Source organism: Tyto alba, unplaced genomic scaffold (genome assembly GCF_018691265.1).
Source record: "Tyto alba isolate M040663 unplaced genomic scaffold, T.alba_DEE_v4.0 Super-Scaffold_11, whole genome shotgun sequence".
NCBI classification, from domain to species: Eukaryota; Metazoa; Chordata; class Aves; order Strigiformes; family Tytonidae; genus Tyto; species Tyto alba.
Window position 1 is genome coordinate 4406144 of NW_024881273.1, and position 26070 is coordinate 4432213.

General features: G+C 44.0%; 1 protein-coding gene across 2 annotated transcripts in view; it reads left to right on the forward strand.

Annotated features, from left to right (window-relative positions):
* The first annotated feature begins 920 nt into the window (after positions 1–920).
* The window catches only part of BRD3 (bromodomain containing 3), a 42987-nt gene continuing 17837 nt past the window's right edge, over positions 921–26070 (forward strand). The window contains exons 1-5 of one of the 2 annotated variants that reach the window (XM_033011955.2): positions 921–1194; positions 18699–19015; positions 21744–21881; positions 22851–22998; positions 24556–24770. In XM_033011955.2, coding sequence (XP_032867846.1) covers positions 18815–19015; positions 21744–21881; positions 22851–22998; positions 24556–24770 — 702 coding nt within the window. In that variant the 5' untranslated portion in view covers positions 921–1194; positions 18699–18814. The remainder of the gene's footprint in view (positions 1195–18698; positions 19016–21743; positions 21882–22850; positions 22999–24555; positions 24771–26070) is intronic. The other variant, XM_042786480.1, reaches the window with a different exon arrangement.

The following is a 26070-nucleotide window of genomic DNA, read 5'->3' on the forward strand; positions in this document are numbered from 1 at the left end:
AGGAGAAATTCTTATTTTATGTTGGCACTCAAATGTTTCCCCTGGACTCATTTATTTTCCAACAACTTCTTTTTTTTTTTTTTTTTTTTTTTCCTGTGCTGCAGGCAGGGACTGAATCATATTTGGGGTTGTAACAGTATTTTTTTTTTTCTTTGTTTGCATTTGTAGATTTGCTTCAGGATGTAGGCTGTGTTGGTCTGTTACTTGGAAGTGTTTGTGTCTGTAACAGTATTCATGTTTGTTGGTGCTCTTAGGGTGGGTGTGTTTGTAAAATGAATATTCTGGTTTTATGGTATACGTTAATTTTTGTTGTTTACAGCAGTTGGCAATATTATGAAATGCACTAACCAGTGCAAACTCCATCGGGTTGTGGGTTTTCTTGATTTTTTTCTTTTTTTTTTTTTTTTTTCTTTTTGGCCACTTGCTACTACAGCTTGTATTGGCGGCGTTCTGTTTTTATTGCAGCTCCTATTAGTTGTTGCGTAATAAATGTGAGAGCGCATTACCCAATGCAAACCGCGATTTAAAAAAAAAAAAAAAAAAAAAAAAAAAGGAGGGGGGGGAAGAGCAAGCTAGCTCCCACAGTTCTGATTCAGAACTCGGTCTCCCACAGCACGCGTGACCCTGCGTGGGCTGCCGCCGCGGAGCTGCGGGGGACCCGCGACACTTCCAGTTGCACTTTTAAGGGCTCTTCTTGTACCTCTAGAGCCCGAGAGGCGCGACAGCGGGCGGAGGGGGGGAAACCGCGATTTTCCCCGGCAATATTTGCCCAGGGGGGACCCGCCCGCCGCCACCTCCCCGCGGGTTTTTCTCACGCTTCTCCCCACGAAACCAAGAGAGGAGTTTACCCAGCGGAGGGGAGCGCGTTTACCCACCCCCGGCGCCCCCTGACCGGGGCATCACCCCTCGCTGTTTCTCTCCCCTGCCCGCCGGGCCGGGGAGGGAGCGGGGGGCCGGGGGGTGGGGGGGTGGGGGAGAGACACACACCCGCTGCCTTCTGGGATTTGTAGTCCGGGGGCCGGTGGCCGCTTCTCCCCCGGCTCGGCCCGGGACTACCGTCCCCACACGGCCTTGCGCCCCGGCGCATGAGCTCTCGGGCGCTGTAGCGCATCTATTATACTGCCTTGCCGAGGATAAAAAGAAGAGCAACTGGAGGGACTATAAGGCAAACGTTGCTGGAGCTGCCGGGGCAAAGTAATCTATTTAATCTTTCCCTTTATTTGTTAGATGCTTGGGTGTGCATTGCTAGCACTGGGCCATGGTTTCTGGAGGGAGGGGGGCCGGGGAAGAAGGGGGAGGAAAGCAAAACCCACTTGGGAAAGGCCAATGCTGATTTTTTTTTTTTTTTTTTTTTTTTTCTCTCCCCCTCTTCCCCCTCCTCTCTTCTTCTGCTCCTTCTTCTTGCGAGAGCCCCGCGTCGCTCCCCGCGGCCCCGCAGCCTTTGTGCGCCGCGACAATGCAACAAAGCGCGGCGGGGCTGGCTGCAGCCTGGCCATTGATTTCCTCCCGGCCCCGCCGCTCCTGCCCACCCTTTTCTTCTTCTTCTTCTTCTGCCGCTTCTTCTCCATCTTCTGCTCCCCCCTCCCCTTCTCGCCGAGCGCCCGAAGACGCCCCGGACGGGCGCAGCCCCGACCCCACGGAGCCCCGTGTCCCCACGCAGGAAGGGTTTTCTTTCTTTCTTTCCTTTTTTTTTTTTTTTTTTTTTTTTTTTGTTTTGTTTCTCTTCTTCCCCCTCTCTCGCTCGCTTTCCCTCGCTCGCTCTCTCTGCCCGCCATCTTTTGAAGGGGAAAATTAGGGGCGAGGAAAAGGAGGGCTGCACGCGCCCTGAAAAAACAAGGAAAAAAAAAAAAAAAAAAAAAGAAAGAAAGAAAAAAAAAAAAAAAAAAAAAAGGAGGGGGGTTGTAAGAGCTAAAAAAGGAGGGGGGGGAAAAAAAAAAAAAAAAAAAGCGGGGAGGGGGACACACACACGAGTGGGCAGCAGGAAGCCCCCGCTCCCGGCGGTGCGCGGCTCCGGCGGCGGAGCGGGGGCTGCTCCCGGCCATTTCCCGGTGCCCCCGCCGCCGCCCGGGTCGCTGGCGGGTGAGCTGGAAAAAGGTCTGAGCGGGCTGCATAGGATGCGCCGAAAAGTGCGCGTTTCGCGGGTCGTCCGTGTCCGCATGCATGTGTTTGTGTATATAGCCGCAGCTGCTTTGCTCGTGTAAATATCTGGTGTTTACCGAACTTCTGCAAATAAATGGAAACCAAGCGTTCGTTGCCTAAACTTGATACGCTTTAGGTGTAAAAAGAAACGCAGATCACAGATTTATATATAGAAGTGTCACGCTATAAATAATGCTACCGATAATAAAATGTAAAACTTCCAAACTCAGCTGTACTTTTCCTCCGTTTATACTACTTGTTTGTTTTTTGCACCTCCCTGGGCGCTGGGGATAGAGCATTATTTGTAGCCTGCTTGGTTTCACTTTCAAACAAAGCTGTAGTGTTCAGGTCACAGATCTATGCGCGTCTTTAAGCTACATGGCTCAGTCTTGCAGGGTGTTAATAGGGAGTGTGTTTCCTACAGAAGTGACTTTTGACAACGTGGAGCATGCGTTCTGTGAAGTTCATGCTAAATGTTCTGTGACAGTTCCGTGGTGTGGATATAACTTTTTGTTGATGTCTTCAGGAATCAAAAGTTACTAAAATAAACTTTTTTGGATAAGCAAATATGATGGCTTCACTAATACTTTGAATGTTTATTTATTATTATTATTGTTGTTATTATTTTTACATATTAAGTTCTTTGATGCTAATAAATATTAGGAGGTGACACAATTAGCAAAGCACACCTGCTATTCCTTGGTGGGAATAGAGAATTTTTTTTTTAACATGCTTGTTAGCATTTTCAATGTGTTCAGTATATTAGAGTGTGCTGATGGGGTGTCTCTGAATTAAACTGGAAATTTAGGTTTAAAGGTGAAACTCTTGTCTTTAATTCATGTGGTGGTAAGTCAAGGTATTAGAGAAGACTTGGTGACTACCATGTGTGCTGCAGTATATGGGTGAGAAGTGCAGAATAAATATGCATCAGACAAGAAATCCCCAAAGCAGCCTGGTTGCTTTACAGGCAAAAAAACCCTATCTGTATTGCTTACAACTACCCAACCGCTTGAGTATACTGTAAATGTGAAGTCCTGCCTCCTAATCTGCAGATTACAGCACTGGCAGACTGCTGTGTGTCTTAGTTTGTTAGCACAGAAGTTTGGGGAGTTTTTAACAATACACTGGGAGGCTCCTGCTGAAGCAGAGTAACTCCTGACCTCAAAGCCTTCCTGTTTGGAAAGAATAAATGCTAAGATTGAATATTTCTTTCTCTTTAGTCCACACTGGTTAAAAATACTCACTCATGCATGTATTTAGTGATTTGAGACAGTGCTTAATAAAAGGGTTGGGCAGAGGATAACAGTCTTATTCAGTGTTCAGCATAAGCTTGATTGCAATATTGTTTTATATACTCACTGCCTATATAGTGCTCAGTGCTGAGACAGTAGCTATTCCAATGAAAGGCTTTTTAGTTTTAGTGACCTATGCATGCAGATTTTAAATTATGAAAGAATGCATGTACAATGCAAAGTGTCTGAGGTTTGTTCTCAAACTGACTTTGGAGTGTTAGTTCCATTATCTTCAAATAAAAACTACGCTCCCTTGCTTCTGGAAACAAAACTTCCATAATATAAGCACTGAGGTGCTTTCAAAAATGCTAGTTCTTGTAATTTAAAAAATATTTAGAAGAAGAGTGTATTGGAGAAGTCTGATGTTCCAGCTGTGTAAGCGTACTAGGCAGCAAGAGCTCTCACTATCTGTCTCTAAAGAAGGCTGGTTTTGTTAGTGTCTGCAAATGCAAGTATGTCAGTAGGCTTTGTAACTGGTTGTTTCTTTGCGGTGTTGTAACTGCACTGGATACAATGACTTAAATCACAGTTCTTAATAATCTTGCAAAAGGCTTCTTTCCTGAGTTAAGAACTGTGTGTTTAAAACTTTATCCTTCAGTCATCTCCTAAAGCCGTGGGGAGTCTAATGGAGGTTCTTGATATCCACAAACCATGTCTGAACACCAGGGATCCAGCCTCCCTGACCTGAGGGTCTCTTCCCCCATGAACCTCAGTGAGCTGAAGGCAGTGCACGCAGATAAAGCAGTTTGCCCTGGTGCAGGCTGGGGCTTCCTGTAGTTTTTCAGACACATCTTGTAATTAATACAAGTTCTGAAAGATGCTGTTTAATATTTAGCTCTTAGGTTTGGAGGAGGGGGGGAGGGGAGCACTTGTGCAGTGGGTTGTGGGTTTCCAGCCAAGCCCTGCTGTGCTCCTAGAATCTCGCTTCTTCTCCCAGGAGTAATCTGGGAGCCTGATCGCCCTCCTTGACAGCACAAACAACTTGGGAGTCAAATCCCTCTCCTCAGCAGCAGCTGAATGATGTAGTGAGGTCTCATGTTTCAAAGGTTTAATTACTTTTACAAAATATATTGCTCTGTCTACTTTGTTAAGCTATCAGGTGCTTTCAGTGCAGAGGGAACTACACTTTGCTAAATAAATGAACAAAGAGTGTTCTGCATCTGTGTTGTTGATTGTTTCTCTTTAATCCTGGTTGCTCCTTCTTTGCTAATTTGCAAAATTCATTAATCCGCAGTGGGTTTCCCAGTCATTACCATGAACTGTATGTTTTGTTTTGTTGTGTGTGTTGTTTTTGTTTTGTTGTTGTTGTTTTTAATTTGCCACATTATTCTCCAGTAATAGCCCAAACACCGTTATAAGCAATAGAGTTCTGGGAATTAGGAAGGAGCCATTGTTTGCTCTGCTGCTCAGTGAGCTGTCAGGACATTTTGGAAGGATGTGTGCATCTCAAGCTTTTCATTCCACAGTATCTTACTGTGACATTAGTGTGTTTCTGTGGATCATTAGTGCTTGTTGGAGGTGAACAACTTTCTTTGGGGCACACTAACTCTTTAACCCACTTGTTGCTAAAGCCATCATTAGAAGGATTTAAATTACTTTGGAGAACACTGTGGAAATTCACTGTAATGTGCTACTTTTTCTACTGGTTCTTATTCCTTCTCCCCATTTGTCCTCATAAGATACTGACTGAAGAAACACTTATATTTTGGGCTCCTTTTGTGCCTTTCTAGTCCTCGGTCTCTTTGCAGCCTGAGTCTGGTAAGAAGACACCATCATGTCTGGAAGTATTTCAGCAACATGGATAACCTGGCCAGAGGAGATTTGTCTTACTCCTTTGCCAGGACCAGGGCTCCACGTTCTCCGCTCGACCAGCAATGAAACAGGTGTAGCAAAGACAATCTGAGGTGAAATTTCTGTGCATGGGGGACCAATCTGGAACAAAATGACCTGGCTGAGCTGATTCCATTTATCTTCAGAGTTTGAGATTTAGATTCAGTTCTGATTGACACTGTTCTGCTTTGGGAATAATCCTGTTTGCTCCTCTCTTTTCTTTAAAAAGAGAGTCAGAGACAGAAAAGGATTGTGATTTTCCTTGCTGGCCTTGAGAGCTGCTCCACTCCTGAAGTTCCACTTGAAGCACTTTACAGCCTCACTGCTATCCTTGCAGAGGACTTCATGCACTGGCATAGATGTATGAGCAGAGATGCACTTTGTGTGACTGACTTGCCTGTCATAACCCAACCCAACCTGTATTGAAGGAAAGGCACATTTCTCCTTGTGTAACTGTGTCTTTTCAACAGCTCAGCTTATCCTTGGGCGGCATTATGGAGGGTGCCTGGTTTGAGATCTCACTTTCTCATAGCCCATGAGTATGGCCCTGCCGAGAGAAATCTTGTTTTCTAAAACTGCACTGGTCAATAGGCTTGGCTATAAGCAAGTGCGGAGTTTGCAGTATTGTGTTATTTTGCTGGGATGGGACCTAGGACGTAGCAGCCTTTTTGCTTACCAGGGCTGGTTTAGGAACCATTATGTACTGTGGGCTATAGTGAAACCGATACGCTGAGCACGTGTGTGTTCTGTACTGTATGTGCAAGAATTGTGTGTGGGTATAATGGAGAATGCTGTTCCTTATTGGAAAGCATTGCCTTTTGCAACTTTTTTGTTGGTACTACAGTTCTGTTTAGGGTCTGTGAAATAGCATTAAAGTGCAGTTCTTCAAGATGCGATGGGATGGAGAGTATGCTCCCTCTAGTTTTTGCTGGAGTAAATGCTTGTCTGAGTGTAGGTACTGTGCATCAGCCAGTGTGCTGAAAGTATGTTCATTCCCTGGACAGGAATAAGCCACATGGGATTAAATGGGGGTACTTGTGTCCACGCTGTTGTGGTCATACTTCCTTTGACTTGAACTCCATCCATATTCAGGAGCTTTAAGAGAGGCTTAAGGCTTGTCTGTTCTCACTGCGCAGGAAGCTAAGCCGTGGGTGCTCACAGCAGGAGCTGTGCGTGGGGAAGCTTAGCTCCTCCTGTTAGGAGCCTGTCTGTCCACCCCGAGCAGTTCGTGGAGAGAGCAGTGTTGCTCTGGGTGTGCAAAGGGAGACCACCGTCCTTCCTTGGGGGTGTTAGGCATCGGGGAGCACCTTCTACTCTTCCCCTGAATTAACAGCCTCTGCTCCCTGCATAAGGAGGGGTAATAGACTCTGAGATCCAGATTTTTCCCTTTCTTGCAGTCTGTTTGGGAGTTTAAATCAGATACATAAACTCAGGCAGTGGAAGCTCTCGGGGAGCGACAGCAGCTTAGCTACCACAGTTTATTCACACCTTGGCTGACCTGCAACTTCCTTGCATAGCTGAGCAAATTTATGGATCTACCCAACCTTAGCAAAATCAGTGAGGCCGGTTTTCATCAGAAATAGACCACATACAGCCTTTTGCACTTGTTTGGCTATGTTTGCTTTAAGTTAACACATTGAGTTATTCTGGGGCAACGTGATTGTTTAACAAAGCACTCAAATTGGTCTGGAAACAGCCAAAGCTAGGTTAGTGCATCCCATTTAGGGGAATGTGCGTAGGGGATGAATGGTGGTCATCAGTGGGAGGGCTGCCACAGCGTAAGAAGTTACTGCTCCTCTGTAGGTTAAGCTGCAATAATTAACTTGGTGGGTGGTTGTACTTACTCTGCCCCACTACCAGGTATAACGTTACTGTGGCACAGCTAACAAGTAGTATATTTATGTCATGGTAATTCAATCACTTTCTTTTCATTGTTCATCCTCTCAAACTGACTCGATTGGCATATATTGATTTAGGTAGACTTTGCATGGGAAAGTTGCAGTGCTATAGCTCTAAACCCAGAGCACGATTTAAACTGGTGGCAGGGCAGCTCATCTGTTCTTACAACACTTATAAACCTTTTCATCCTAAAACAAATTTGTTCATTTTCAAAATAGTAACTTTAATCATTTTAACATACAAAAATAAGTTTAAAAATTGAGTAGGAGAAAGCACTGGAGCACAAGAAGTGCACAAGGGAGGTTTGTTGATGAAGGAAAGCATTTTCTCTAATGAATCACTTTGATGGTTCTGCTGTGTACTGTGAAATGCTTCTAACAAGTTAACATACGGATCTGTGTGTTTATTAGAAGTCTGTCTTCTCTGTCGATGTTTGCAGGGAACTGCCTGTAAGGATAACATCTGTAGCACTTGTAAATGATATTAATAATGCTGATATATAGCCATGTGGTACTGGTGATGTAAGGGAGGATTGCAATATAGGTTATTAGGTACACAGAGCCGAAAAAAAATCCTTTAAAATAGGTAATACATTGGAATTGAATGCTATTTGCAGGGGCTCTGTATTTTATACTTTGCTCAGAATACTTTTTGTACTTAGTTTCATTAAGAGGAGGTAATTTCCTGTTACATGTAGCCTCTTAAATTCAGTTGGAAGTGAAATTTGGCTCTATCTTAAATCCCCCTCCCTAACAGGTGTCAGGAAGGACTTCTTGGGTGTTGTGGTTTATCTTTCAGAAACGTGTTTAAAGAGCACTGCAGTATGGGGAAAGGGATAAAGCAGATGGCAGTTTTAGCTTTGCAGTTTCTTCAAATGACAATTAGCATTGTACTTAGTAAAGAACAGTTAAGCGGTTCCAGAAACCTAAGTTATGATATTTGAACACCTTGTAAATATAAGTTCCTCTGTGTGTTTGTTCTTTTCCCTTAAAATTTGGTGTAACCATAACACTGAGAAGGAATTAATGTATAAATGTATGGGAAAAGACTAATGACTTTAATTGTAGATGATAGTGGAAATATTCATATCCACATTTTGCAAGTGGAGAACTGACAAGCCTACAGCGTGGGGTGTCAAGAACTGAGCTGAGGTGGCAGCGTGCTGTTTTGTAGCTGTTGTTTTTGTAATTCTTTGCAAGTATAGCAGAAGCTTGGGAGATGCTCTGCCCAGCAGGGAAGTATTTGAGCTCTTGTGTGTTTTTTTAGTTTTGGTTTTGTTTTTTGTTTTTTTTGTTTTTTTGTTTTTTTTTCCCCTCAGAATGCTTTGTGTACAATAATCTCTCTTTTTGGAAATCAAAGTGCAGAAAAAGAAACAATCATGACAACCTGTTGTGGAAAGACTGTAATTTATTCACTATATGCTGAATCAAACTGAGTGAGTTTGAGGGTTTTTTTTCTTATACTCTGAAAGTATTAAAAAGGGGAAGGGCAGACTCTCTTTGTCAGAACACAAATGTTTAACTGTGCAGATCACATCCTTTAAAAAGCAGAAAAAGAGAACCCTGTGAGGGTGTAAACGTACTATAATCCCATTAGGAGTTCTGAAGCTTGTGCGGGTGTTGCCACATCATGCTTTAATGAGTGTACCTAAATGCTTCTGTTATGCACGTATCATCTGAAACTTCGGTCAGTGCCAGAGTATGTGGGGTTTTGTTGCTTTGTTTGTTTTTTTTAATAACTTAACTGAAAGATGGTTTGCTGACCAGAAATTGGCGAAACTGATTTCTGGAATCACAAGATGAATCGGCAGTAGTATCGTATGTTGGATAAGTCATTTTTTGGAGAAGATAGGCTGGAAAGTAATAGATGAACAGAGGGGAATTAGGAGACAGAGCCTTGAAGGAGGTGGGTTGTGGTAGTGACCTGCACTGTGATATATTTTAAGTTTTTTTGGTTGGTTGGTTGGTTTTTTTTTAGTTTTTAAGACTATAACATCTTGCCAATTTGTGCCTCTTTCCTGGCCTGGCTAGACTGCTTACTCCTTAGGGCAGAGACTGTGCATGCTGCGCTGGGCTTGAGCCTAGTCAGGGCAGTGGAGCCTCTTGGTCATAGTGCAGTTGGTGTCTGGGTGCATCCCGATGAAACATGGTTAAATTGAGGTTTTTAACCTGTCAATTCATTGCCCTAGCAACCAGGCTTCAGCTTTTATTCTATCTCCCCATCCCACGTGCAGTGTCGGGTCATGAGCAAAGGCTGGAGTCTCCTACAGTGCGTACTGTCCTTGTACAGCATCTGGTGCGTGGTGGTCCTTTCTGTGTGTTGCTTCATGGAAGTAATTAATGGTGACTGAGCCTGGATGAACCGCACCAGGGCTTCTCTCCCCCTCCTCTGGTCTGTAGTTCAGAAAAGTAGACTGGGTGCGTATGATGCAGCATTTAACAGCAGCCTGTGGTCAATCACATTTTCAAACTGCATGAAATGGGAAGCTTTAACTTCCTATCTCCTCACACTATTTGTTCTTCCTTTCCCTGACTTTCTCTACATTTTTCTTTCTCCCCCAAGGTGCAGGTTAGCTGTCTGTTTCCTCTTTCATCTGCTCAGTAGTATTTGTAACAGTTTCTTTCCACCGATTTTGCTTCCTGGAGGAAAGTAAGCAAAAGGAACCCCAAGCTGACTTCTGCTGAAGTCAGTGAGTATCGGGTTAAGACTGTTCAGCAGCATCATCCAGTACTGAAATGATTAACAGCTTCAGCCTGCTTGCTTGTCACTTTGATGGTGTGTCTGAGACAGACCTGTTGCTTCTGGACTTCTAGATGTGTGTTTTTCTTCTTAGCAGCTCTCAGCAAGTGAGATTTTCCTCCTTTGCTCCTTGTGCACTGTGACAGTATTGCCTGATGGCTGAGCAAGCAGGAATCCAAGGATCCCTTGCCACTGAGCCTGTTACAACATCAGGCTGTCACACAGTTTCAGTCTCCCGCTTACAGAGCAGCTGGGAATGCTGACATGAAGGATGCTAATAAAAGGTGACTGTGGTTCAAACCCAGGTGAGCAAATGGATTTGTAATTCTGATTGGTCTTGAAGTATGGGTTTGAATGCACAAGCAAGGGTGAGTAGAGATGGAGCAGTAGATTCTGTTCATCTGTGAAGTTTAAAGTGATGATTTTAATACCAGAAACATTGAGAGTTAGAATAGCAAAGAAAGCATCTAACAGACAGCATTTGTGCCAGTTCTAAATATGCAAAATTGGCTAGTCTGAAGAAGCTGTGACCGAGTCTGTAGAGTCTTTTGCACTGCCCATCAACAAGGTTTGAATTTGGGATTATCAAACTTTTTCCTCTTCCTTGGCTAACTTTTATATAAACATGGAGATTCCCCTTCTTCACTAGGCTACGATTTGTTTTTGTAGTGTTTTAGGCAATGTGATGAAAGAGAACAAGATCTCCATGCTCTTGCACACCTTATGCTTGTACAGAGGATCTAGCTAGGATCACGTCCTGCAGTGAGAGAGTATATCTTCAGGGCTGGGTAGTACTGACTAGATCAGCTATCATAGCTATTGTAACTGCAACAATAGGAGCACCCACGAGTCTGATCAGTCTGAAGAGACCTTCCAGCCCCAGATATCTAGCACTTAACCTCCTTTGTCATTTTATCTCTCCCTAATAGGCAGCTAGAGAAGGAGGTTGATCCAAGTGGAGCGGCCAGAAAGCATGGAGAGCTTGAGTTTGCTTCTTTGCCTAAGCCTTTCTTAGAAGGAGGTTTATCTTGATTGACCAATTAGTTATATCTTGTAAGTGATAAGTCTGCAAAACCCTCCGTGGAGAGATGCTGAGCCACAGAAACAGTGCAATTTATAGAGAGGGGAAAGTTGCATAGCACTTCACAGGATGAGGCTTGAAGTGGTTACTGAATCACAGAGGAGGACTGCGTTGCTGTCTCTGTTGTGGTTTATACCATACTTCCAGTGTGCCTTCAGCCACGTTTCTGCCTCCCCTAGGTCCCCTGCCCCCCCATCCTGCTCCTGACATGTTGGGAGCTTGTATGGTACGTGGCCATGTGCCAGCACCTTCCCAGAGCTTCCTTTTTGCCTGATGTCCAAGGCTGCAGAGCTTCTGCTGCACATGGGCTTTTGGGGGGACTTCAGTAGCTCCCACAAATGCTAGATGTTGCCAAATAAGCATTCAGTGTGTTGCATTGCACTAGGTAAGAGAGAGCATATGCTCTGAAGCAGGTTCAGCTTCACTCCTGTCTCTGTAAACCTTGACTGCCTGATGTCTGGCTTCTCACTGACTCTTCCCCTGATTATGAAGTGTTGTGGGTGACTCTGTGGGTCATGCAAGGTAATTTCATTGCATCTTTTCCCTCTAGGAAGAAATGGCACGAGCAGAACTCTGCCCGGGCATGTGGTTATTCCAAACACTTCCCTTTCTGTGCCAAATCTCTGTTACGAAAATGAAGGCTGAAACAGCCCAACACTTTTTTTTTTTTTTTTTCCCCACTTCCATAAAGGTGTAATTGGTGTATCTTGTTGTGAGAGGCACAACCACCAGCATTTTCCTGTGAAGCACCTACACATTCCCATCCTGCCTTCCCAGAGTGTTAATGTGCAAACCACCAGCTGCTCTATGCACTCTGAAGCCTGTTCGTAGATGCTTATTTCTACATCCACACCTAAGCATTTTTAACATTTTCATTATAGGTCACCCAGTTAATTTGCTGAAGTACTTCCTGCAAGATTTTTTGCAAGTGCAATTCACTTTATTTCAGAAATCTCAGTCCATTCTTTACTGCAGTGTCAGGTCTTAAAGCTGGCTGGACTCCTTCAGTCAGAAATCCAACACGGAGTAAGCTCTTTAACCACTTACACTTTTTCTTCCAGCTGTAGCCTTGTTAACAAAACTGCGTGTAACTCAAGAGCTTGCACAAAACCAACATAGGTCTGAGTTAAAACTTGCCTCCATGTTTTCCAAGGACCACAAAAAATAGGGCTGGAAGAAATGTCCAGAGGTCATGCTGTCCTTCTCCCCAGTCCAAAACAAGATCAACCATACCTAATCCATTACTGAGGCTGGTTACTTAAGCTGTTCTCAAAGGCAAACTCAAAGCTATGAAAATGAACTTGTTATAGTGTGAAACATCATTCCCTGCACTTGAAACTGCAGCCTTTAGAAAACAATTGAGCCCCGTATGATCTGTGTGTTGCAGAAGGTATGTGACGTGCATCTAAATTCTTGCTCAGACTTGATTAGAAGGTGCTTCCTGTGGCATTAGCAACTTGGTGGAGATAAATACTTTGGCCTGTAATTATCAGAAAGACCATAGTTTTATTTAAGGTGCCTAGAATAGGGCTTATAAAAGTCCCCAGTACTTTTGTAGTCAAGATAAAGTGACTTGTGGGTACCCCTGAGTTTGAAGGCTTAATGTGAGACATCTTAAAGCAGCATGATTTGCAGGGAGCACTGAGTATGAATCAGAACTGAAGGCCCTTGAAATTGCCAGTTACTTCTCTCTAATTTTTATCTACTGGTTAGGAACCCACAGGCTTCTTACTGAGGAAACACCTGCTCTTATAATAGCCAAGGAGAGACCAAGGATGGGAAATCCGTCTCTATAATCTGATGAGCATTAAACTAACCAAGTCAAAAGCCAAGGAACTGACTTAATCTTCTGTGATCTCTTTCTCTCCCTCATGCAGAGGTGAGTTAAGGACACAGTTGCATTTCCCAGTCTCAGGATGTTATTGGGGCTGTGTTCAAAATAATATGCATGAAAAGCAAATTTTTGATGTGTGGAATTAATGATTTGAGAGATGATGAGGACAGCTGAATGGACTTTCAGAGTGCAGAGCTGCAGTGTGCCATAGGGGCACTCAAGCCAAATTCCCATTTCCTGCAGTGAAGCCAAGTGCAAATGTTTCATCCCCAAGCCTTGAGGAGGTGGCATATTGTGTATAGCATTTGTGTGTCTGCCAAGACAGTGTTGGCTGATAAAGCAACTCATCTGTCCTCAAGTCTTGGTCTCAAATTGCAGATCACTTGAGTTTGAAGAGAACATCCCTGCTGACTTGAAGTTAGTAGGTAGTGAAAGCTGCCTGAAGTTCAATTCCTGTGTGGGGCTGTGAAGGGAAAGGAAAGCAGAGTAGGAGGAAAAGGAGGATATCCACCAGCTTTGTTTACTTCTGAGGAGCCTGAAGGAGTGGTGGTGTAGCCCTTAGTTTCTACAGCCATAGAATGAAATGAGTACAACCCTCAGTTAATAATCCTACCTGACTTTAAGGTTGTGTTGAGGTGTAGTAGTTAGTGCTCTACACCCCTCCTGCAGTTTCAGGAAAGTCTGGGCAAAATGATCGTGGGCCTGCTGCTTCTCTGAGATGGGGAGTAGCATATGGTGGCAAATCTGACCAAGCTTCCAGCTATCGCTGCTGTCTGGGAAAAAGGGACCGAGCATCTGTTTTGGTGGCTGCAAGGAGCCTTTGTGGGGGAGTAATGCTTGGAGCAGGAGCGTGAGGCTGCCTGCTCCAGCTGCCCTGCTGTCTCGGTGCGGTTCTGGCTGCTGGCTCCGTCCTACCTTCAGAAAGGCTCAGTCGCTGCCTTTCACGCCTGTGAGAGCAGCGCTGCTTCGGAGGCGCCGTTTCTGTGACGGGCTGCTGGTGGAACCGGGGCCAGGCACTGGCTGGGATTCAGGGCTCTGCCGCGGGCTCGCTGGGTGGCCTTGGGCAGGTCGTTTCTCCCCGGTGTGAAGCGTGTGTTGTGTGCGCCAGCTCTTTGAGGTGGGAACAGGGTCTTACTGTGTGTCTGCAGAGCGCTAAGTACCGAGGGACCTTGGTCTCTCTCTGCACAGCTTGCATGTGCTACTGTAATGTAAATAATAATGTGGAGATAAAGATGAGGTCAAGGAACATCTCTTAAACTTGATAATTTTCCATGATGGGAAGATTTATGTTTCTTTTTCTAGCTGGGCTGGAATGGTGCCCATTTTTGATCAGTGTCCAACCTACAGAAAGACTATACCAAGGGAGAAAAAAAGTTGAGCTCACATGCTAACATAAAGCTCGCTACCTTCTAATTTTGCAATCAAAACAAATGCCATCCTGTACTTCACGGACAGCAGCAAGGGAGTGAGCCATCCGTTAAATGTTCGGCACTGCCAAAGGAAGTGGCAGAACCGTTAGCTGAAGCAGCAGGCTTACTGGCACAGTGCACATTTCATGGGGCTTTATAGCTTCTTTTAAAATAGTCTCCACCACTGCAGACAGTCTGTGGGCTGCATCAACTGAGTAAAATGTTATTCTGCTAGTACAGGGAATTATTAACATGTTTTCTCCATGCCAGCTGTCTCTCCACTGACTGACCCATGCAAGCAACTCAACGAAATAAAAGTTTAAAAAAAAAAAAAAAAAATCATTCCAACGTAGCTGGGTTTTTTTGATGACTGGTTTGGCTGAGGGATGTGCCAAACCCCATAGCTTTGCTGGATGCCACACTGAGGTTGCAACTTAGCGCAAAAGGACAGACTTAAACTCCAGAGAAGCAAGATTTATTTGAGAGTTAGGGTTTGGGTTTTGCTTTTAATTACTGTCTCAAACTGGGATGAGTAAGAAGGAGGAGAAATGCACAATGTGGGAAGCAGTGTACACTCTTCATGTATGACAGCAAAAGGGTGTACTTTAAATTTGTAATATCAAAACTGTACATGTGCGGCCAGAAAAATCAATAACAGCTTCTGTTACTTCAACATTACAGGTCTGAGGAACAGGATAAGTAGTAATTTAAAAATTTAAATTTAAAAAATTATTACTCCAGGGCCAAAAGAAGTCCAACCTTAGGCCCTCACTGGAAGGTGCGCATGATGTCTGTGCCAAGGCTGGCTTTGGCAGTCTTTGTTCTAGGCTTGTACAGCATCTTGTGCGGTGATGTCCTGATTCACAGCTGGGCTCCCTAATAGTTTAAATAATTATTGATACTAATGCAGTTTCAGCAGATCCTGAAGTGCTTAGACTAGAGCTGTGTATTTTGATTCTACTTGTAGTTATGTGACAATTTATGTAAGCTTGCTTGTTTTTGTTCGTGAATCTACTTAAATGTTGTTGGACAATTTGTATAGTAAGTTGGGATGTCAGATAGTCATGCTTTCACTTTCCTGTTTTAATAAATGAGGTCTGACAGCTAGTACATTTCTCAAGCAGGGCCTTGGCCTCTCTGAATTCAATGCCATACACTTTTGGACATTTTCAAAGCATTTGCACCCTCACGTTCCAGATTCCTCATAATACTTCTTTTTACGCTCTTGAATATTATTTTGAAACTTTAAAAGTAAAGGAATGGATGTAGAAACAAATTTTTAGCTTTAAAAATTAAATGATCTGTTATCAAAGCAGCTTCCCCAGCAAATGATGATGAAGCTGATGGACCAAGGGTTAAAAGCGTGCAGTGAGGCATATGCACATCAAAGCTGTATTTATGCCAGAAACAGATACTTCCAGTGCTGCTGAGATAACCCAGGTAGCTATTCCTGTCCTTTGGCTGCAAGATCCAGCATTTGAATGACAGTGCTGCTAAGAGGTTTGAGGTTTGTAGCCACTTTTGGTTGTAATAACCAATGAGTTGGAGCATGTAAGTTAAAGACAGTCAGCTGTCAGGGGACTAGCTGAGTTGGCTGTCATGACTCTGCCTCTCCTACTTTTGGTAATGTTCTTAATTAAAATCCTTTCTGAGTTGTGTCACTGATGACTATTACGTGCCTCTCTATACGGACTGTACAAGCCTTGTTTAAGCTTGAGGATCAAAATGTGCATGTGAAGAGGCAGTGCAGGTCCCAAAGAGTTTGAAGACTGGCTGGGTGGAGCAGATGAAGACAGAAAGGATCTGTCACTATCTCCACAGCACAGATGAGAAGCTGTGGTGTGAAGATACTGAATGCCTTGTCTAAGGTCAGCAAGAGGGTCTGTGAGAAGCAGGAGCTAGAGATGTGGTTTATTGAATTACTGTTCTGGGATTTAATAAAAATTAATTAAAAATCCATATCAAATGGAGTTTGAGAGGTAGGAGGACATCAGGAAGTTCAAATGAAAATAGAGTTGTTGTATTTAACCTTAGGGTTTTTAAAGGGAAGACTTAAATTACACTGTGTAGTTTCAAACTTGACTGAAATGTTCTATAGCAGTAAGAATTGCTCTCTGTGGGTGTTTTATTTCCCATCAATCCATGCATTGGATTCAGTTTGTTAATCAAGAAGACAGCAAACAAAATGCTTCAATGGTGGTCACTGGGGGCCTGCAGTCAGCATTGCATACATTCGGATGATGGATGTTGCTCAGAGGCCTTGGGGTCTGAAATCCATGCAGAGAGCTGCCCAAAAGGACACCGAGTGAAACTTCCTAATTATCTTTTTTTGCCTTTTTAGTTTTTTGTCTATTCCCCCACCCTTTGATCTGAAGATTGCATTTTGCAACATCTCTGCTGCTGATTCGAGTTGGTGGAAAATCATGAGAAAACGATTCCCCAGTTTCTTCCAAATCTGAAATCCCTTGTAACATCTTAGTTTTGAAATTCCTTGCCCAGAGGATGCCAGCATCCTTCTTGGCTGTTTGGTGATCACGCTGCTTGCCAACAGAAGCATGACCAGATGAGAGGACTGGAGAACAGAGGCTAGTGCTTTTTGAATTACTAAGCTGGACTCTTGAGTTATCAAAGAATAGGGACTAGAGACCTAATTCTGGATCTAGACTTGTGCCATACACATGGCACAAGAAAGTTCTACTGCTGTCTGTGCTTTTTCTGCATCCTTGGAATATAATGGATCTTGTGAATGTATGATGTCAGAGTCATAACTGGTCATGTCTGCAAGCATAAACAAGTATACTCACACTCAGATTTGTTTTATGTTTTTAACAATTAAATTTTCCATAGAAGCACTATAACAAATTAACTATACAATTAACTCCAAAAAAAAAACCCAAACCAAACCAGGTCTGATTTCTGGAGCCAGGAACACCTGTGAGCCAAACCAAACTGACCCACAGCAAGGTGCACCCAGTGGCTGCAGCACCCAGAGCACTGGGGTGTCCCTGATGGCTGTGGCACCCGGGGCACTGGCTGCTTTACAGTGTGGTTCCCTGTGCCACAGTGTCACCGGGATGCCGGATGCTCTTGCAGTTGTGGAGCTGCTGGGACAGCAGCTGGCCTCCAAAATGCAAATGCCTCTACTACCTGGGCAAGCCTGAAAAGACCTGTATTTAAACATCTCTCTGCGGCAGATCTGTTTATGTTTGTACACATGTAGTTTTGTAAAATTTCCCCAAATCAGGTATGTGTTTACTTTTGGCCATCATCTAATCAGCAGCTCAAAAGTGTAAGTTGGTGTTCTATATTTAGTTCAGATATTCAGTAGGGATGATTAGGGATGTATCAAAGAAGAGGGTTTGGGGTTTTTTCCTAGGATGCTTCTTCGTGCATTACTGCAGCTTTTGTCTCCGCTCATGTTTCTCTGTGAAACCAAGAAGCATATGTCAGTGAGAGTATATGTGTGGCTTTTTGAACATATTTGAAATAATTTGCCTCTAGAAAGTGATTGTGGTCTGTTTGCCATGAGAAAAGTAGCTGCAGTCCTGATGTGAATTGAAATATCAAATGTTTACGGAGGATGACATAGCAAAGCTGTTTACCATATGGTATACAAGACACAGTGATACTAGACCATCTTTTTTCCCTGCAGTTTGCTGAGGAAAAAACAGAATACAATAATGCAATTTGTGTATTCTTCAGTATTTCGTTTGTGTTTTTAAGAGACAGCATGACAGTGCTCTCTTAGCCAGGTCATGGGATATAATATTCATGATTATTTATATTGAGCCTGTATCTTGAGGCTCCTGTGCGAAACTGAGGGCTTAGGTATGTGTAGTAAGGGACGTAGTAAGACTTAGGAGATTCAAAGTGCAGATCACTTCAAGTTACAATGTTTAAGGTGACACCTTTTATACACAGTTGTTCACAGCACTTCCCAATGCCCCTTCTTTCATTTCTCTGCATAGGGGTCCTCTGGCAGCTGTTGTCCACTCTTGATTATGGGATTTTAGACTAACCAATGCACCAACGTAGAGACTTGGAAGCTGACTCAGTGCCAGCTGGCATGGGTCTAGAGACAATGCAGTTCAGTTTACATGGAGCTGCAAGCTATGGATTTGGCTTAGTGCGTTCATGGGAGTCTCTGCATTACATCCTAACTGTATTCCCTAACTGTATTCTTACGCTACCCCCATGTGTTTTCTTTGCACGAAGATGGTCTCTGAGCCAGATAAAGCAAGAGTTAGTCCTGTGAAGCCTACTGACTCTTTGCAGTCTTTGAATTTGGGAATTGCTGTTCCACTGTCTCTTGCGTCTTGAACTGTGCCCATCATCAAGATGAAGTGTGTTACAGGGAACAAAGCAGATGGCGTAAAGAGCCTCAGTTCAAACACTATCAACAGCAGAAGTGTCTTAACATGCCTACTTCAAGTAAGTGTATTTACACATTGTCCTCTTCCTCTCATTTGATCTAGGTTGTATGGTTGGACCCTGGAAATGGGATGTCAGTCCCGTTCAGGGAGCATAAAGGAAGAAAGAAGATCTCCCAGTTGTTGCTGCTGTGACAGCGAGTGAGAGCAAGAGCAGGAAAATGTCGACAGTCACATCAGCAATCCAGGCTCCTCAGGGCCCTGTGAATCCGCCGCCTCCGGAGGTCACTAATCCTAATAAGCCTGGCCGGAAGACCAACCAATTGCAATATATGCAAAATGTTGTGGTAAAGACGTTGTGGAAGCATCAGTTTGCTTGGCCTTTCTACCAACCTGTTGATGCAATTAAATTGAATTTGCCGGTATGTATCTATTATCTTTTGCTTGGTATTTTGTTCTTGGAAAGCTTTGTCTTGGTGATACCAGTCATCTGATCACTAAATCAGAACGGTTAGGTTGCTTCTGGGGATTTCCTTGAATGCTCTTAGACTTGCTGAATTAGATGTTGTCTTTCAGAGCTGGAGAGGTGCAGGTCTCTGAAGGAGAAAGCTGTTTCTCACTTAGGGAAGAGCGCACAGGCAAGCTGTCTTAGAGCAACTGCAATGTAGTGCTTCATTTGTAGCTTACCTCTGTTTACTTGGATGTGTCTTCACTCCTTGTCCTACCTCTGTCCAATTTGAGAGAGTCTTGAAGCCCACTCTTAGCATTTGGCATTGGTCTCAATGTAATTTGTGGTTTTGATAAGCTTTCCTGGATTTGCCACTGACTTCAGTGTTGAGGAAAACAATAACCCAAAGATACTTTGGAGCTAGATATTTTCAATTACTGTACTGGAAATAGAAAGAACAGGACAGTTGCATTTACCCATCTGCCTCCTGTGACTTGATGATATATACCCTGTCTCAGTCAGACCAGATAGTATGAGATATAGTCCGGTTATTCATAAATGACCGGAGTTTATTAAGCTGATTTCTTCCAGGGAACAGAGCCACACACTGTCATTGTTTAACCCCAGCCAGCAACTAAGCGCTGCACAGCGGCTCACTCACTCCTCCCCAACCCCCCCCCCTGTGGAATGGGGAGGAGAATTGAAAACCAGTAAAACTTGTGGATTCAGATAAGAACAGTTTAATAATTGAAATAAAAATAAAATACAATTATTTTTATTATTATTCTAATGAAAAGGAAGATAACAGAGAATGAAATAAAATCTGAGAAGGACAAGCGATACACAAAACAATCGCTCACCGTCTGCTGACCAGTGCTCTGCCAGTCCCTGAACAGCAAGCCACCCATCCTGGCCTAGTCCCCCCAGTTCATATACTGGGCATGATGTCATATGGTATGGAATACTCCTTTGACTAGTTTGGGTCAGCTGCCTTGGCTATGTCCCCTCCCAGTTTCTTGTGCCCCTCCAGCCTTCTTGTTGGCAGTGCATGAGAAACTGAAAAATCCTTAAGTTAGTATAAACACTACTTAGCAAGGACTAAAAACATCTGTGTGTTATCAACATTATTCTCATCCTAAATCCAAAACATAGCACTATACCAGCTACCAGGAAGAAAATTAACTCTATCCCAGCTGAGACCAAGCCACTCTTCACCTCTTCAAAGGGGTTCTGTAAGTGTAAAAACTCAGCAGTGGAGGCATACCCCTACCCACCTGCTTCACTTAAATCCAGACACCACCACCACCCCCTGTCTGCCCCGCTGTCTGCTCAGCTGGGCAGCTCTTTGCAAATTAATTCTGGCTGCTTTGAGCTAGGGGTTTGTGTGTAGGATTCAAGGGATCATGGTTCTGGGATGTGAGGTCAGGAGAGCTCCAGTTACTGCAGCTTATAACTGAATTTTATGGACTGGATCAGGAGTCTTTTGAACTCTGTGCTGTTGTTGATGGGTAATATTTAAAGTGCTAGCCAAAAGAATAAAACACTTAATGCCTGTATAATATTTGTTTAGGTCTGTGCTCCTTTGTGTCTTCTTTTTGTGGATTTAGTTTCTCAGTGAGGCATTTTGAGGTGCTTTTAGGGCAGGTTACCAGAAAAATTAAAGGAGTCGTCAGTTGGAAGAACAGTTGTTTTTCACACGTGGCCTAAATCTGTACAAGCCCAGTAGCCAGCAGGATTGCCTTTTTTTCCCTAGCGTGCCTTGTCTGGAAATACCGGTCTCTCAGATCGTGCTTGAGGGTTGGGCTCAAAGAGTGGCCGATGGCTGTACGTGGCTTTGTGTGCACGTGCAGCGAGAGGGCTTGCTGCTCTTCTCCAGAATGAGAAATTATGGTGTATAACCTTGCATGCCCACAGCATCGCCAGGCTAATCACAGCCTTTACAAATGCTTGAGACCAGCCCAGAGAGAAACTGGGTTAACATGTGAAAGCCTTTTAAGGGCTGAAATGCCCATAAAAGGGAGACCAAAGCTTTTAGCACAGTCTTAGCCAGTGCTGGCACTGATAAACTCCTGTTAAGTGCCAGAGGCAGCCTTTTAAAAAGGGAGGCAGAAATGCTGTTTCCCAAAGCACAGCCAGTTCACCGCTAAACTGAACACCCTGCCAGAGCTCGAGCTGCCCCTGCTGCCCCGACCTCTGCTCCCAGGTGAGCATGAAGCACATCATGGCAGTGTTGGTACGTGTGGTACCCTTCCACTCTGTGGCACAGTCCAAAACAGCACCTACAGCCTCGTAAAGGGTATGAAGGCTGCAAAAAGCTTCCAGGGGGAGCTGCTCAGAGGGCATCTTTCCTTCCACGTGTTACTTAGTGCCTTCCCAGTCTAGCTGTCCCTAGAAAAAGGAGGTGATGTCCAAGTAGCAATTTGTGTGTTTAAGCATGTGTTGGGGGGAGCTGGGGAAGACTGGTGGTTGTGGAAGGAGTTCTTGTGGTTTGTAGTCAAGTTCATAATAGTGATAGACCAAAAGCCTACAAAATCGAGAGGGGAAAAAAAAAAAAAAAAAGCAAAGGTGATATTTATAATTTCCATGAAAATTTGGGGATGTGTTTTTTTTGGGAGGGGGAATGAGGAGAAAACTGGGACTAGAGGGAGATGTGAAGAACACTGCATATTGGAGATGTAATGTCTTTCCTGTTTCTCCAACAGGATTATCACAAAATAATAAAAAACCCCATGGACATGGGGACAATCAAGAAGCGCCTGGAACATAACTATTATTGGAGTGCCAGTGAATGTATGCAGGATTTCAACACCATGTTTACAAATTGTTACATTTATAACAAGGTAAAGAGCCCAGACAAGCCTTTAGCTGGGGCACTGCCTAGAAAAGACCCCACCTTCTGCTGTTACAGGGCCAGCTCGGCTGTGCTCAGGGCCTTCCTTGCAAGGATTTGAAATGCCACTAATTGCAACCACATTACTTGAAATGCACAAAGCTGTCTTTGTGCTCTGTCTTTCTTCCCCCAGACTAGTTAAAATGGCAAATATGCCTTTTAATTATAGGTAGATTTCTGTTCTGGGGTTACATAGCAACTTTTTACTCCTTTTATTTTCAGTTAGGAATTATTTAAGATGAGCTGCGGTTTATGCAGTGCTTTGCAGGTGTTCTGTGGGGTATTACTGCTATGTGTTACATTATCTGTCTAGCAGTAAATAGTATCTCTTAGCAGGAGAGAGCAGTTCAGGAAGTATAATTCTGTTCTCTGCCCATATCTCGTCCATACTTGCACACCTTTAAATTGCTTATTATTATTTGGGGTTTGGCTTGTTTGCTGTTTTGTTAGGTTGTTAAAAGCCTCTATTCTTTGTATTATGTTTTCTGCAGTGGTTTGTCATCTTTGACCCATACTGGAGAACAAGCTGAAATAAACAAATTAATTAGTTTGAGCCACAGAGTATGTGTTTACACTTTTTTCTTGGACCTGTTGGCAAGCAGGGGAGGACAGCTCATCTGTTCCAGTTTGCTGCTTCCACGCTGTTGCACAGGGTGCTAGTTATCAGGCTCCTACTGGAAGTCCTGATAACTCTCTGGATACAGCATATTAGAGGCTGTAATTATTGCATGCTAGACCAGAATAGAAGAGCAGGAGGGTAGCATGCAAGGAGGGAGAAGAGCTAGTATTTTTATTGTTGGAGCTTGGGTGCCATCATTTACTGGAAGGGCAGTGTCACTGGAGATTTCAAAGCCTGATCTTGAACCTGCCTGCTTCTGCTACCTGGATGATACAGCATGGGCTTGTATTCTTTCTGCAGCCCACAGATGACATCGTCCTTATGGCCCAAGCCCTGGAGAAGATATTTCTGCAGAAGGTTGCCCAGATGCCTCAGGAGGAAGTCGAATTATTACCCCCGGTTCCTAAAGGCAAAGGTCGCAAGCCGTCAGCAGGCACACAGAGTGCAGGTATTAACCCAGTCCAGTGACATGAAATGTTGTGGGCCTGTTGCTGAGGCCTGACCCACCTTCCAAGCTGCCTGGCTTTGCAAATGGTGAAAAGACTAGGAAGGCAGCATATAGTCTAATGGTTAAAGCAGTGGAGAGGAAAGCGTGAGATGTCTAGCTAATGTTCACCCAGTGTTTCAGGGCTTGTCTGTCTTGGGGCCACTCTGCATTTGTCATACAAACATCTTGCCATCTGTGACTTACCCATCCATGCAGCGCTTCAGTGAGGGAGGGCAATGCTGTTGCTTCCTGTCTGCAAAGAAGAAACCAAGGCAAGAAGAGGCAGGGTAGTTAGGCATGCCAGTCTGCTGGAAGTAACAGACCATGGCATAAAATGCCTCTGTAGACGTGAGTTTATACAGCTAGCTCACCCAAAGTCCTGGTAGAAATCTGACACAACAGAGATTTGGACTCTAATCTTGCCAATCCCCTAAACCCCACATAGCATTATTTTATTTTGCACGCACAGTTGCAACATCATAGAATAAAGTTTGATTAACAGAAAGGATTTACTAAGGCATTGCAAAAGGCTGTGTAGACCATTACATATCAGTAGAAATTAAGTTTAGTTCACCTTACCTAGATTTGATTTTAAGTGAATTTAGGACTAAAATGTCTGGAAGCATGGCAAAACACTTCATAGAGAAGCTTGTGTGGGCTGAATTAAACTGCAGATTTTTTTTCTGTAAACAAGGTCTAATTGTTGCTCTGGGAAAGTCAACTGTTCCTCTTTGTTTTCCCACATCTCAGGTGCCAAATGGAGCTACAACTTCATCCAAGCTCAGACAAATTTGTGATGATGTGTCTTTTCAGCATACTATGATAAAAGCTGCTATAGAAACATAGAGGGGTATTGCTACTTTGATTATTACTAGGTTTGTCCCCCTTAACTTTACACTAGTTGGCAGTTCTTTAACAGTGCAGGTCTGGCATAAGAGACATTTGCCTGGCTATTGGGAGATTTAGGCTCTACTCCCAGGTCTCTTATTTTCATCGTATAACTTGTGGCAAATCTGAAGTGCTTTGGTGCTTAGCTGGTAGTAGGGGAGTGGTGGTTACCATTTGTCATGCATAGTAAAAACACTCCCACACTGAAGTCTCTGCAGGACAGCAGCTGTCCAAAAGAGCCACCTCCTTCCATTCACTCTCCTTGAGCTCCTGCTCTTTTGCTGAGCACAGAGTAGCTCTGAGAGCATGAGAGGGGTAAAGACTGTCCCAGAGCAACACACACCCCATGTGCAAAGCTCGAAGTATTTTGCTTGCATGTGGCTGGCCTAAAGCTCATGGTACAAGGACTTAGGTCAGTGATTTCTCATTTTTTGTTGACCCCCTGGGTAACAGCACCAAGCAAATCACACTGTGTCCTTTGTGCTCTTCCTGTGGCCCAGGACTGGGAGCCTTTTGCCAAGCCCATGATCTCACAGTCCAGCGGCACCAGTGTCACTTTGTTCCCAGTGTCTTGTCAGCACTTGTAACCATCAGTACATTGCAGTGCGTTTTCACTTTGTCGTTTGAAAGGAGCGCAGCAAGCAGTGGCCGTGTCTTCCGTCTCCCCGCCGGCCCCGTTCCAGAACGTCCCTCCAGCCGTGTCTCAGACGCCCGTCATTGCTGCCACCCCTGTGCCAACCATCACTGCTAATGTCCCGCCTGTCACTGCCCCTCCCGCCGCTGCTCCCCCTCCGCCTGCTGCTCCGATACTGCCCGTGGTGCCTCCTACGCCACCGGTAGTCAAGGTAAATGGAGAACCCGACCCCTTTCTCTTCAGAGGGCAATACTGCTAAGCAGTGCTTTCTTTTCATCCCCTCACTGCTGGTTATGTGCATTCCTTCTCTTCACATTTGACTCCTTGCCTCTCTGGCCATCCTTGTCCCTTTGGGGTTTGCTCAGGCAAGTGTTTGCTGTCAGGGTTGGGAAGAGTTTTGCCAGTTTTACCGCACCCCAGCTGAGGTGATGGTAACTGTAATTGCTTCAACTCAGTTGCAAGCTCTCATCTGACCATGCCTTAGCCAGTGCTGATGCTCCATGAACCACAAGATTGTTGAAGGTTTCCCCCATTTTGCACCATATAGCCCAAAGCATCTCTTTCCTCCGTAGCTGAGCTCCTGATTTTTCTGGGACTATTCCTTTAAGGTTTGCAGACTTCAGCACTAGGAATGTTCCTCTCTGCCACAAACCAGTTCAAGACAAGCCTGTCACTCCAGTTGGAGGAGACTGTTGCCTGCAGGTTTTGGGTGCATTAGTTCTGTCTTCCTTACTGAGTAATATTCTGGGAGTTGTCATTGGTGTTTTTCTATTTACTATGTTAATTTATGGGTGAATGAAAATGTTGCTCTACATAATTGGAATGTTCCTAGCAAGTTGTGTATTGCTTTAAAAATGATGAAAGCATAGCTCAGAGAAAGCTGGGGTTTTTTCTAAACTGGGGAATTAACTGCAACAGTGTTGGTGTTCTCTAAGGTGAGGTTGCATGGACCAGCAGAGCCACAGAATTGTTTTGCTTATTTAACCCTGTAGTTTGGGAATTACTAGAGAAATCATGAGTCGGATCTTCTTGCAGCTAAGCTGTCCTCCTCAGAAACCTGTCTTGTACTTCAGTTTCTGTCCAAATAACTTGCTTCTGAGAATCAATTTAATTTTAAAACTTAAGGATGAACCCAGAAGTGAGTTTGCCAGATGCATGCTGCAAAATTAATTCTTTTGGGATTTACTTTAGGTTTCCCTAAGGAATTTTTCTGTCCCCCCTTTCTCTCAAGAGAAATAAATCCTTCATAGGAGCACAAGAGAGAGCTGACTGGACAGTCGCAGCTTGAATTTATGTGAGAGGTTTTATTTGCTTAATGCAAAACCATTAAATTCTTGCTCTTGTCCATAATAAGCAATCTGCCTTAGTACACCTACTAAGTACAAGGGAGTGAGGGCTGATGAGTCTTTGGTGATTAATATGCTTTGGTTCAGAACTTATAGCCTGATCCTGCCACTGGGGACTCAGACATGTGGTTAAGTTACTGACACTTACTAAGTCACGATGCATCA